General features: G+C 44.1%; 1 protein-coding gene across 1 annotated transcript in view; it reads left to right on the top strand.

The window, feature by feature from the left end:
* The window catches only part of T265_04053 (hypothetical protein), a gene marked incomplete at both ends in the record, with an annotated part of 65,253 nt that overhangs the window by 595 nt on the left and 50,827 nt on the right, over positions 1–13,831 (top strand). The window contains 10 exons of the mRNA XM_009168688.1: positions 17–345; positions 434–597; positions 4,201–4,389; positions 6,966–7,257; positions 7,510–7,653; positions 8,886–8,942; positions 10,649–10,975; positions 12,220–12,413; positions 12,816–12,936; positions 13,438–13,560. Of these exons, the coding sequence (XP_009166952.1) occupies positions 17–345; positions 434–597; positions 4,201–4,389; positions 6,966–7,257; positions 7,510–7,653; positions 8,886–8,942; positions 10,649–10,975; positions 12,220–12,413; positions 12,816–12,936; positions 13,438–13,560 (1,940 nt within the window). The remainder of the gene's footprint in view (positions 1–16; positions 346–433; positions 598–4,200; positions 4,390–6,965; positions 7,258–7,509; positions 7,654–8,885; positions 8,943–10,648; positions 10,976–12,219; positions 12,414–12,815; positions 12,937–13,437; positions 13,561–13,831) is intronic.

The raw sequence follows: 13,831 nt of genomic DNA, 5'->3' as shown, positions 1-13,831 counted from the left end.
CATATCAATTTTGCAGTGGACGTACTTGACCAACTACTCAATGAACGCAATGCAGTTTCCGTCAGAAAGTTTGGTATACGTCTTTTCCTTTTGTGGTATCAAATCCTTGCGGACAAGGCCACACCGAAATGTCACAAGATGTTCACGAGCCTAGTTCCAAACTTTGGGTTTTGGATTTCCGAATACCAGAAACGATCGAAACCTGACGCTAGTGGATCGATTTCTGGTACGGGAAAAAAGAATGCTATTCCACCCGTAACATCTCAGCCTAAAGCCAACTTTGGGATTTCTCCCGGTGATAATGGTGCACTTGTGCCTTCCGTTCAAGTTGAGGAACAACAATCGGTAATTTGGACCAAAGTTTGTTTCTTCAGATAGTTCCCGTTGGATGGTCGCTTGCTGATGAGATTTTGTGTGTCTTTGTGTGTTGCAGAATCAGGATCTCGAACAAACCCTACTTCAGCACTTCCTCAGTTCACTGGTTTCCGAAGTGGCGAAGGTATCATGGAGGGAGCAGCAGCAAGAAAAACACCTCATGCAATTGTGGTTTCTTTTCGAGCAACTGAAGAGAACCTACTTACCAGTTGTTTTTCCATGGTAAGCTCCGTATTCGAAAATATCTCTTCTTGTTCCACTGTACACAATATGGTAGGACGTTTGACTGTTTTGTAAAGAAGGGTTATTTTGTTATGTGATCCCGTGATAGAGCTTTTTTCGTTTGGGTGCACTATGCAACCGCTTCCAGTGGCGAGAAATGGACTCAACAGTCACGATCCAAAGAAGTGTGTTAATGGTTCTGCCTCCTGAATCGTCGTTTGTACCCTCCTGGCGCAATGTTGACTTGGTGCCATGGTTCGATCTTTTTTGCTTTTTTTCGAGAAGCCGCTGTGTTTGCAGGAGGCAGCTGTTGAGACAAATGACCGAAAACAGCTGAGGTGCAATGAAGATCCGAAACCGATCTGATCCACAATTGGGAGCGATGGATCCGAAAGACGTCATTACGTCGACCGAGCCGATTCTCTCGAAAATCGATTGTTCGATCAAGGGAGACTGCAGGATGCTGCATGCGCACTATACCAGTCTCGAAATTCACGGGAAGAACCACATGATTAAAGGAAATATTGGGTGAATCAAACTACATCAACACGAAGATCCAGCTGTCAACATTTTTCGCCTTTTCTGTGCACTCCTTTGATGCCTCACCGAGAAACCGAGCATGGGGAACCCTATTAGCGCATGTCTCCTATTATTATATCCATTATTCGTGGATTGTCTCATCGCCCTATTTGGTCATAGCAACCAACATGATAGGAGATAATCGGTCGTTCGAAATTGCAGCTATCAACATAGGCGGTCAGCGCATCTTTGTGATGTGTCACTGGAATTTACAATCACAAATTGGGTGCATTTAACATGTAAATGTGAACATCTGTTAGATTATGTCGCTGTTCGACAAAAGTTCTCAACAAAGCCCGCAGAACAAAAAGTGATTTGCAACCCCGATTGTAACACTGCCTGCGCATTGACGTAATGTAAAATACGGCTGGTCCTCATCGTCGGGCATTATGGTCTGTCGGGCTCAATACCAAGCACCTACTGGGTCAGATACTACTGTCAAGGTGCGAAATTACTGACCGTAAGGTACGTAGTTCGACTTGCTTCTGTTTAGACTTGAACAACCTGGTGGCATCTCAACCTTCGCTCTCCCTTCGGGTGGAATGGCAGCTATGTCCCAAAATGTAATCACAGCTTAGCGATGGTATTATTCTTTTTGAGTCAGGATTGCACAACTTCCGAGACGTTGTTTATCACCGATTGTCCAACTCCATGGCACCATAAACGGTGGGATCAAAGATCATGTCAAACCGCTGCTATTGAAACCGTTGGATTCGAAAAAGGAAGGCGTTAAGACTAGTTCCGTTAATGTGCTACGATTATGTCTTGTTGTCAGGATACTCCAGCAACCATCAGATTTATTTGTTGCAGAGTTGCTTTGTAACGCGGAGAATGGTGGGTTAAAAAGAACGGGAAGATCCCATCCCGTGCAAATGGACGAGGAATTGTTTGGGACACAAAAAACCATAATCTAAAACATCCCTGACTGGCGGGACGCCGGGTAAGTCTGAAGTTGGTTGCCCAGGTGGAACCCCGAGATAGCTCAGTGGTTAAGGAGTAAACTTACTAGCCTGAAGGTTCGTAGTTCGAAACCGGCTTCAACATCTCGACTTCTATCTAGGCTTGGGCGACTTAGCATTATCTTCGCCCTTGTGCTTCCTGGGTGACCCCGATACGACACACCGACAGGTTCTTACAGCTGAACGGTTACCTTTCCTTTTTGCCTACCTGAAAGGCAGATTTTTCAGCACCGTTTAACAACCCATCTAATCTAGATTTGGACTATCTTGCACTGTCACATCCAGTCTCTGTGCATTTGGACCTACGCACTCCACTTTGGAAGACAGAATGTTCGTCGAAATATTCAAATGGGCTGGATCAGTAGTGAAAACTGAACTCGTCCACCTGCTTTGTATAATCCGGGAGACTGTCCCCACGGCATTTCAATGTCGCCGCAATTCTATCTTTCTGATTAGCTGAAACGGCTTCCGTGCATTCGTTGATACAACAACCTACTCAATTTCATGAGCTTTTTAGTTACATCACTATTTTTGACACATCGGTGGCAGCTTTCCGTTTCATCAGTTCACCGTATGAGCACTTCGTTAACTTCGGCGCACAACAAACTATGCAGATAGTGCAGTTTGGTTAGAGTTTTTACTTAACATTCGCTCCTGCGAACTCTCATACTCAGGCTCAATAGCCATCTCCATCTCCACCAGAACTTGTCTTGATTTCGGTGTGTGCGCGAAAAAAATTATTTGCAGGTTCTTCTGTTGACGTAACCGCGTTTGCTTTGACGTACTCTAATCATGCGTCTCCTTTGAAGGACTTTTCACGTCCTCCTCTGTGGATATAAAGTTTTGGATTTGTATTCTGTTGATCCGCTATATATTTGTGATTTCATGCGTTGAAATGTGGCATCACTTTAACCTTGTTCTACCCTCGGGTGGGATAGGCCTCTCCGCAGGTTTAGTGTTATTCTTTTTAATCCCATTCCTTTGCTATCGTCTACTAACCGGGTCAAAACTGAAGGTTTCTGTGGTTTCTGTACCGCTATTTGAAGGTCACTGTGTCCTCGTTTTACAGTTTTCCCCCACAATCACTGGGTATCAGTGTTTTTATTTCCTGTGAACTATCATCAGACCTATCGCCCTCGCTGTCGTCCTTATCAAGTTCGCCAGCGGGATGTTAGTCATTGTACTTTCAGACACTGTTATTACACAAGAACTTGTGAGAACTTGACCTACCAATCTTCCTGTGATCCAATGCGATATTTTTCTGCGGATCTACTGTTCTCGAGACTTGTTCCTGATATACTACACTGTTTTGAAAACTCAGGTCGTAGTTTGCAATAATGGCAAGTTCTCGATGTCCGAGCAGTTCGTTCAGCTGTCCGACCGTCCGATCCACTCACTGAATTTATCCACGGATTAGTATGCATCTGTACCCACGTTTCTTACATCCATCATTAAATAAGGAGCTGCCGATGGTATTCCCTCCTCACTTCATGAGTGAGATAAATAGCCCTTAATCAGGACTCGTACCACCAGAAGCGAGTAGTTGTGTACCACTTGAGTGTTGTATCCCTTCTTGGGAAGTTATTTAACCTGGACGAAGTTTTGTTTGAACTATCAAGTTGCTCGAAAGTAGTATGGGAATGTCATTGTTAGTCCGATGGGAAATGAAATATTCTCAAATGTGTGGTTCCCATTCTCCATGGGTGTGTTGTGTTAGATGGCTGCCATCTTTTCGAATGCATTGCGGTACGATGAAAGAAACTTGCCCTGTTTTAGATTTTTTAGGAGCTGGTGGCTGGATTTTTTGCAACTCGCTTTTTGTGCCTATCATACTGGGAAGTGCAGTTGGTGTTATGCCTGTGCAGCTATGTGGGCAGGTGCAAAACTACTGAGGGTTCCGTTTTGAGAATTTGTGGTCTTAGCCTCTCACCCGATCCATCTCTTTAAAACCTTGATTCTTGTGAATGAACAGTCAGCTAGAAGTGAATTACAAATAGACTCAGATGACTTCTCATCATTCGTGACCCATTTGTGATACCTGACCTCTCCCACCCTATTTCTTCAGTCTGTCTCCCACCTATACAATTTATGAGCCATTTGATCCAAAACCGCTAGAACCCTCCCCTGGACTCCTCGACTCGCTACAAGATTATCCCATTTCTCCTACTTTGCTGCCAATCTACCAAGAAATATTTGTTCTATGGCTGACTCCCTTTATACATCCAAATCCTCGTTCGTGCGGTTCCGACTTCAAGTAAGTCGTCGGTTTTCTCACATAAGCCCATGACTGCTTGCAAACACGTCACTGGTGTCCATATAATTGGCTTCTCTTGCAGTTATCGGTCAATATTGGCTTTATGAAATCAACAAAAAGTGTTCTTTTCCAAATGTTGGTCTCTTCGGTGAGAGACAACTATGAAAGGAAGTCATTTCCCTAAGCATATTATTCATTTGTACTAACTCGTCTTCATGACCGTTTTCTATTTCCGTTCCCAGGTAGGTATTTGGTTGTCAATTTCACTGTAGGGAACTGACTTAGTGCTTGTTTTCGTCGACTCAATCAGGTGTGCTGCTATGTATAATGACCCTTTCCTGGTTACCAACTTGAGCTATTGTATAACTTTCGCGCTGTGCTCGTCTGACTTCTGTTCACGATTGGTATGAAACATCAGTTCATCCAGACTGCATAGTTTGACTGGACCGCGGATATTTGTTTCTTCTATCGTTTATGCCAACTATTGTGAGTTTACATGACCGAGTGGGGAAACTGTGCAGTTATCTGATGTCAATCACAACTCTTCGGCGAGATAGCTCCAGGATAGAATGTCTGAGCTTAAGTGTCGGTCGGTCGCGCGAGTTCGGAAGGATTCTGTGTGTCGATTTCCAGCCCGATCCATGAAGTTAAAACTCATACATTATATTCTCATTTGCGGTTTTGATCAAGATGCACTCCACCATCAGAGCTTCCTCTATCATCCAATAAAAAGATCAGTTAGAAATGACCGATGACAGTCTAGAGGTACTTCGTTCCCATACAGACAATGTAATCACCATCTTCTTAACGTAGACTGTGATGACCGTTTTTGCGGAACAGCAGTATATCCTGACAAAGAACCTCTCAATTCAGGGCTTATCCCTCGTGCAGGATACCGCACATCTCTCAGATCTAATGTTATCTGATGGCATATACGTGACACACTACTCGACGACCCACGATCAATTTCGCCCTTCTTAGGACTCATCAGATATGCGCAGTCCCCGGGCTTACGCCAACTTTATGTTCTGCGCGAACTCAAACTCCACAAAGTTAGCGAAATATACTCATTTCGTTTTGGCGGGAGACTCACATGGAACCCAGTTGAATCCATCCACCTTATGGGCAATGCATTACCTTCATGCACTATATCGCGAATCTGGAATATCATACAAACTGAAACATGAGGCGGCTTGGTGCAGCACATTCAGTTACCTAAAAACGTCACAAACGAGAGATTCAGCTGGGTTGCAAGGTAGTCTCCCGTTAAAACCAAATTGGTATGCAAAGGAATGTATTTCGCTAATTGTCTAACAGCGCTTTCCTGGCATATCACACTACCCATATGAGTGCTGAAAACAGTGTATGTGAGTGTAGTTTGCCACAAGCTGCTGTATATTAGTAGGGCTCTAGTATCCGGGTATGAACTCAAATACACGGAATGAAAACAGTTCCGCCCATCAGGTCCTTCTCACGGTAGGGACCATTTGGTTGAATCAGGGAATTGTGGTCAGCACATGACGTTTTTCTCCCTTCTGTGGGAGGATCCTCATATGGGTGTACTGTTATTGGTCACGTGACTCGCCGCCATAATCGTCAGCTGCTTGGCTCAGCTTGCAGCAATGCGAAGTGTCCATATAATTCATCCCTTTCCCCCAATTAGTCAGCACCAATAGCGCTCGTCCCACGGGAATTTACTCGATTTTGACTGGAAATTTTTCGTGACCGGATTTTTCCTAGTGCGATCCACTCTCGAGTAAGCACGACTGTCTCAGACCCAAACCAGGTGCACTTTCTAGGCGCTGGAATGGCTGGAACATCACAATAGCCTCACAAACCCAGGTCGATATTCAAAGTCTTCAGGTGCCACTAGCACTCCCGCTACTTCTCACAATGCAATTAGACTCTTCGTAATCTGACTTGGTTTCACCCGCAGGTGTACTGGGCACATCACCGAGATGTTTCACGTATCGAAGGTATTGAAATTAGAAATGTCCTAATGATGACAAACGCCCGGATATACTTCCATACAGTTATCTTTCTTCGCCTTCTCATTCAATTGACTGATGACGACTCTGTTGACGGGACGTGACGAACTTTATACAAGCATACAGTGCCACGCAATGCTTGGGACATTCACACCGGTTGGAAGTAAAAAGTTAATCGCGCGCTGACCGAAGCCTTTTAAAGTAACCTGAGGTGATTAAACTGTGCCTGTCCTATGAATAAGACTTCGTAGTTCCTCGTTGTTCCCTTCTCAAAAACAACCATTTTTCCGGTCGAATAGTCATCTCGGAATTTACGGAAAGTGTTTTCATTCTTGCAAGGGTACCGTATCTGATTTATTTCATACCCCATGTTTTCGTTGAGAAACCCTCATTGACGACTCAGATGAACGGTTTAAGCATTTAATGATCATTTGACTGCCTTACTTGGTCTCATAATGTTTTTCACTTTGTTCGATTTGCTCTGATTCGTCAATCGCACTGCTGAGCTGGCAGGTTAGCGGCCTAAATATCTCCGACGAGCATGATCACATCTTACTGCTGGTCATTGTCGATCCTGCTTCTTTTTAGTGATCCATCTGAGGCTCGTGATAGTATATCCCGTGGGGCAAAGTTTGGCTCTAGTACCGAAGATTCGATCATGCCACCTGCAGTGGGTGATACACGGCCTTTTGGCATTGAAGTTTCATCCGGGACTCAGACGTTGTCGTCTGACCTAACAATCCAGGGTTCCAATGAAGCAAGAAAATCACTTTCTGGTGGCTTACTCCAACCTTCGGATCAGACCACAGGATTGCATTCTAGCAGCGTTGACCGTTCCCAAACACTGCACAGAGAGAAACCGCAAATCGGTTTGAAAGAGGTCAGTCTGGTTTTTTTCCACTGCTTATTTACGCGTGATATTTCCACAGCCATGGTACCCGGACTTGTATCCCGTAAAAAAACGTTGTCCCTCTGTTCTTTATCATTTAGGTTGCCATGCTTTGTGCCGTGCTTTTGAAAGAGGTAGTCTGGTTTTTTTCCACTGCTTATTTACGCGTGATATTTCCACAGCCATGGTACCCGGACTTGTATCCCGTAAAAAAACGTTGTCCCTCTGTTCTTTATCATTTAGGTTGCCATGCTTTGTGCCGTGCTTTACGGATGTCGGCAAAACATCAACTTGCTGCATGACATCCTTCAACATGCATTCCTCCTTCCAATTCAATGTTATCATGCCCTTCGCGCCGTGGTCAACGTCTACTCCTCCTGGTTGGAAGTAAGTCCTCTGTTCGGCTTCTGCTGGCTTAGCACTCGGTCCTTTGTGACCCTGTCCTCTATTTCATTGAAGGCATATCCCGCAATGTATTCTTTCATGAGACTCTCGTGTTTATGGGACGTCCAAACTGTTGTGAATAAAACACGTCCTCACATGAACGTTTCGCGACATGGGCATTGTTAAAACTGTTGTACACATAATGGAAGATCAGCTGCTCACTCTGTCCCTCAAAACTACGCGGACATGTTTTTGATACCATGCGCGTATAAATATGAGAATACACTCTTTCANTTTCAAATGTTCGCATAACTACTACAAGGTGCTCCTTCTATCGAGCTTGTCCTTCTTAATCAGCAGACTATTGCATTGTTCTCCTTTATCGTTTCGGCTGGCCATACACCAAACAACTGTTGTTGGGTGTTTGAGAATGGAAGGGGAGGGTAGTGCTGCACACGTTCCCCATTTATCACTTACTCAGTTGACGTCACCGATAGAAAAGAGTTTCGGTGAATTTCTTCAATCGAGTCCGCCTGTGTGGTTTGGTCCGATAAATCAGGCTATCTCTCTCTCTTACAATGTTTATTGAAAGCTTACATCCTATGTCTAGTGGAATCGCTTATTTGTTAGTTTCGATTCATCTTTGTTTAACCTGCGAAAAAAATTACAACAGAGTTACGAACAATTGTATAATTACCTGAATCTTTTATATCAGTCAATGTTATGTGGATTATTCTTCAACAGTCGAGTATTCTCTCAGATGACGAGTACGAATTTAACCATTCAGGATCGAAAACTTGTGGACGCATTCTCTAACTATGGTGTAAGCCAGGGAACTGGCTGTGCATTTTGCTTAGGTCTCGTTCGTTTGAACAGTTTGTTGCTGAGCCGAATGAAGGAGCTGTAAGGGGAAGAATACTCGCGGTCGTCGTGATCGAAGAAGGGGATTTAACGAACAGTAACCGTTAACTTCACTGCTTTGAGCCGAACCTGTGATCATTAATCGTGATCATTAAAAACCCGGTGACGTTTATTGAAAGAAATGCATTCGAATATTTTTGGTGCAGTCGAAGGTTTCATTCAGTTTGACCTATTAATCGCTTTGCCACCCAGTTTCATACACAAAACGTGGACGCACCCTCTTGTTCTCCGCTTTTCACCTTGTTCTTATACGTGCGAATCAAAATATGTTAATGTGGGGCTTAAATGGATATACTGATGTGTTTTTTCTTCAGGATAAGGCCAACCGCCCGATTTTCCTTCAGTCCATCGAATCAACCTTCTCACCCCAAGTGAGTCTCCATTTCCATGAATTCACGGCTACCCTTGTGGTTAAACTCAGGGTTGCTCTGAATTTGCAGTTTTTGGGTTTTTCGTTCATAGTCACACCACTCTCGTTCGAATGGTCGTCCTTCTGTTCTGGCGTAATCATTCCAGTGAGTACACATCAAAGGGAAGCACTGGACTCGAGTTTCTCTCTTATTAGAGCTAATCAGCAGTGCATATCCAATGGCCGTGCTGTGAGTTTATTTTGATCATGGGACCTGTTCGAATGACTAAGCGAAACAGGTTACTGTGGGCAACGATCAGTCATTTCGTTGCCCTGATTTGCTCCTAGTACCTGTTGTCCCCCTACACTGCGCCAACACCAGTGGTGTGCTCTTCTATCTTCCCAAACGTATATGCAGTGCCTAAATTTCGTCAATGGTTTGGCTATCAATTTGCATGAAAACGTTCGAATTTATTTTTGTTCATCGTTTGTTTATCCAAACCAGCAGAAATACAACGGTTCTATTAAGTTTTCATCGTCCCTGGTCCCTGTTTAAGCTGATCGACAGTTTTCCAACCGATCCATATTTAATGACTGGAGCAAGTGGCCACCAATTATCACTTCAAATGCGGACGTGCAGAAGCTGCACTACTTTAGGGAGCATGATAAGCACAGATTATCGTACTGTGTCCTGTGTAGCACATTTTTGTGATCACCTTGTCCTCTGCTTGAGGAAGCCCTTTTTGGTCTAATAAGGCTTATTTTAATGTTTGGGATCCATTCAGAAAAGATCCTATTTAGTCGATTGCTTCGAGAACTCTGCCGTGATTCATCTGAGTTCATTCAGGGCGAGATGGCTCAAGTGGCTGGAGTGCGAATTTACTGACCGGAAGGTTCGTGGTTCGAAGCCAAACTCTGCGTCTCGACTCCCCTTGTCTAGGCTTGGGCAACCTGGCAGTATCCCAGCCCTCGTGCTTCATTCGGGTAGCATGGTAGCTAGGCACCAGAAGAGTGCTACAGCTGAACGATCTATACTGTCAGCGGTCACCAGTGGGTGGTAGGAGTTATCCCGTGGTCCATACTCTGGTGTGCGACCTCTAACTTTCCTTGTTTGTATCATTTAAACTTTGATAGTTGCCGTCTACACTTTCAGGACGGGTGCTGCAGTTATGTTCTCGACCTGTGATTGTAGTGACTCCGATAGCTAAGTCTGAATATTCAGCGTGTCAGCCTTTGGGTAAGTTCGATTGGTTGTGGTTGTATGACTGTCATAGCTCAGACATTGAATGAAAGGACAAGTTAACTGGGGTAGCGATAGTTCTTGTGAAATCTCAGGAAACTAGTAGAGCAATGGTATTATGACATCACCATGAGCGATCATCTGAGCGATTCTACAAGCCACTCCATCTGTACCATGATATTTCATATCACGCTCCTGGGGATTTAGTTCTGACCAAATGAACTTGCTGACAGCATCGATTGTTACTTGTTTCCTAATAGCCTTCAGCCTCGTGCCATTTCATCAGTTGTCCACTTATACCCCTAACTTTTGCTTTTTCAATGTAGCAGGGAATAGAAATGGCCACAAAGAACAGTGTCATCTGATTCTGTCATCTGTAATCAATTGATCACTCAATCAATCTCCATATGTATGCTCTTTTAGCCTTCTTCCAACTGAATGGAAAACTTTGAAGCTTGTTCTGTGCTATCTCCCCACTCCTCCCATAGAAATCAAAGGCTCGTTTGTTAGAGCACTCTTTCTCAGCCGAAGATAAAGGACATGAAGGTGATGATGAGGCTGAAGATCCCAAGGAACCCACTCCAAGCTCGAAAGCTGCCCTAAATGCCACTCACCCGAAAATTGGAAAACCACTTCCTTCAGTGGACGTAAAGCAGGGCGTTGTGCTAGAGATGGCCGGTCGATCTGACTCGGATAGTAGTTCACCTGTAGTTATCGGTCGTGACGGTCCTCTGGGTGTAAACGATTCTCGGCGCAAGCTTCAAACTAACATGTCTAACGAAGAACTTCGTGGACGCTTGCAAACAACAACTCAAGTTAGTTGTTTCCATTCCGTCTTTTCGTCTGTTTTCGCGTCTTTCAGCGGTGCGTAACGTGTGCTTTACCGCTCCAATGCTGCTAGAAATGTGTGTTGACCTCATTAGGTTCTGTTTATTCTTGAGGATTTTATCGATCACAATCTATCGATCTTGCTAGATTACGATTCACCGGCAACTGTTTTGTTGATGAGCACAACTTTTGCCAACGATCCCCTACACTTCTATGAGCTTTCTGTTAGGTAGTGTGGTAAATTCAATTAGTCTTACACGATGCACTTGGAATATGCACTTGTCTAGGTTGTTGTACGTATTTTGCTGCGGCATTGTTTTTATTTGATTCACGTGTTTGGAGACGACTGTACGTGTTACGTGATTTCATAGTAAGCTGAACCGTGCAGCACTTGCTAACTTACTTTAAGACAATCAAGTCCAGTCCTTTTCGGTCCTCAACACCATTCAGTTTGTCACTGGTAGTTTGCGGCACACAATGGTCATCTATGCCGACTAATGTCTTCTGCTCTTATCATGACCATCATTATCAAAGCATACACACAATTTGATTTATTTGGTTTATTCTGTGCTTTGAATTCTTTGTTGATAATACTACCCGTTTTTTCCTTGAAATTCACGATGTTCACGGACGATCTCGTGTTCTGTGCTTGAATCAAGAGGTGGAGAATGTCGAAGGTGGGAGATAGCTGCGCGATGTTCACGACGATCTCGTGTTCTGTGCTTGAATCAAGAGGTGGAGAGTGTCGAAGGTGGGAGATAGCTGCGACCCGCTTCCTTAAGCCGAGGCTGTATTTGTTGGACGCTCTTTTTGTGCCTTTTGATTTGCCGCATCAGCATTTCTTCGTAAGCGATGTCGCCGACATCCTTATGAACATGTTACTGGTCGTAGACGAACTATGCCCCTGTTTCTCTGCTTTATTCACTAGCCTCAAGTCGTGTCTTCACGTATGAAGCTCAAATTACTGTGGTCTAGTCACGTTACTTTGATTGAGGTCGTTGACACTTGTTATTACTTCCCAGATATGTACCGACCCATGTGAGCTTCGTATGGCAGGATACTTACTCCAAATATGTAATTTGATACATGTATTAAATGCTCGCTTAGGCGGGTAAATTCCAAACATGATATGCTAACTCTGTACTGTTTGTACTATTCTCCTGTTATATGGATCCCTCTCGTGTGGACTAACCTCTTTGTCCTTACTCTCACCCATTGTATCCTTTTCTAGATTATGCTATACAATATGGCGCGCGTGTTTCTCTTGAAGTGTCCCCCGGCAGTGAAAACGCACCAGGCCGATCCAACGGGCAAACATTCCAATAGGACTGTGGATTATGTGAAAGAACAAGTTGACCTGTGTCGCCGCATTCTGTACATTTTTCGCGTGACATCTGATCGGAATGAATTGACGTCGGATAGTTGGTGAGTGAATGGATATGCATGCCATCAAAGCTATCCGTTCGGACCAGTTAATAGTGGTTAGAGTGCGAATTTATTGACCGGAAGGTCCTTGATTCGAACCCAACTTCTGCATTTGGACTTCTGCTGTCTAGGCTCGGACAACCCAACAGTATTTCAGCCCTCGTGCTTCCTTGGGGTGGCATGGTAGCTAGGCATTGAAATGGTGCTATTGCTGAACGATTATTAATATTTTATTAGTTAACAGTATCGTTTTTAGAACGAAGTTTGAGCTGAACATTTGCGAAAGGTTTGCCGAATGAAGGTTGCAAGTTCAGTGCGCTCCAGGGACTCGCTTTTTAACTCCATTGCTAACCCGTTACTCACTGATAGTCCGCTAATCTTCTATTTTTTTTGTCTCTACAGGATGAAACTTCTTTCCTTCCTATTAGAGATGATCAACTCAACTATGATTGGTGTAGTCCCGAATGGCAACATTGGAGATTCTTGGCTATCCAATGAGAAGTTAGTACATACTTTGTTTCAAGTAAGTTTCAGTAAAGTTTCAATTAGCCTCACAGTTTAGATGTGATTCAACTAGCTGTTGCCTTCGGTAGTCTACTTGTGGTTGAATGAAACCAGATGGTCCAAGTGGTTAGATCGCGAATTTACTGACCGAAAGGTCCATGGTTCGAACCCGACCTCTGCCTCTCGATTTCCCCTGTCTAGGCTTGGGCAACTTGGCAGTATCCCGGCTCTCGTGCAACCTTCGGTTGGCATGGCAGTTAGGCACCAAAAGAGTGCTACAGCTGAACGAATGGTTTACTCTACATGAGTGTCCGACTATTACTAAACTATGGACGTGGAACCTAGCCGAGTGTTGACTCCTAAAATTCCAGCCACGTGCGCTGTTTCATTCCTCTTGCGGTCCACCAGACATAGAGGAATTGGTCACGCGGACCTCAGGAGTTTTTATAGTGCATTCGTCCTATTGAATTATTCGATCTCGTTTGTAACCATGGATCTTTTTATGAACCTTTGCCTGTAGACGATGAACGGAGCTCTCTTACGGGCCTCCTTGTTGGCTCGGATTACACAAGACCCGTGGAACCAATGTCTGACTGTTTATTCAAAGTTAACTCATTGGACTCCTCTCATTTCCGAGTGGAAGGTGAGTCCTCAGTTTCACCCACATTCCGCTCTCTCTAGAGCAGTATTTCAACGTGTCTGAGTTGTAATTTCTTAATTCCTGCGTAACTGTCATCCGTTTTACGATAATGATGATTCTCAAATGTCAAAAGCGGTCCTCATAGAGGAACACTTTGGTTGGTTTGGCCACGGGCAGCTGATTAGTAGTGTGATTAGCTCGGACAATACATTTCATTCTTGGTGCGCACTGTCTTTGGAGTACATGACAATTATTTAATTGCTAAACTGGGTAT

Source organism: Opisthorchis viverrini, assembly GCF_000715545.1.
Source record: "Opisthorchis viverrini unplaced genomic scaffold opera_v5_63, whole genome shotgun sequence".
Lineage (NCBI taxonomy): Eukaryota > Metazoa > Platyhelminthes > Trematoda > Opisthorchiida > Opisthorchiidae > Opisthorchis > Opisthorchis viverrini.
Note: the sequence above shows the minus strand (reverse complement) of the source record. Positions and strands in the feature narration are given on the sequence as shown.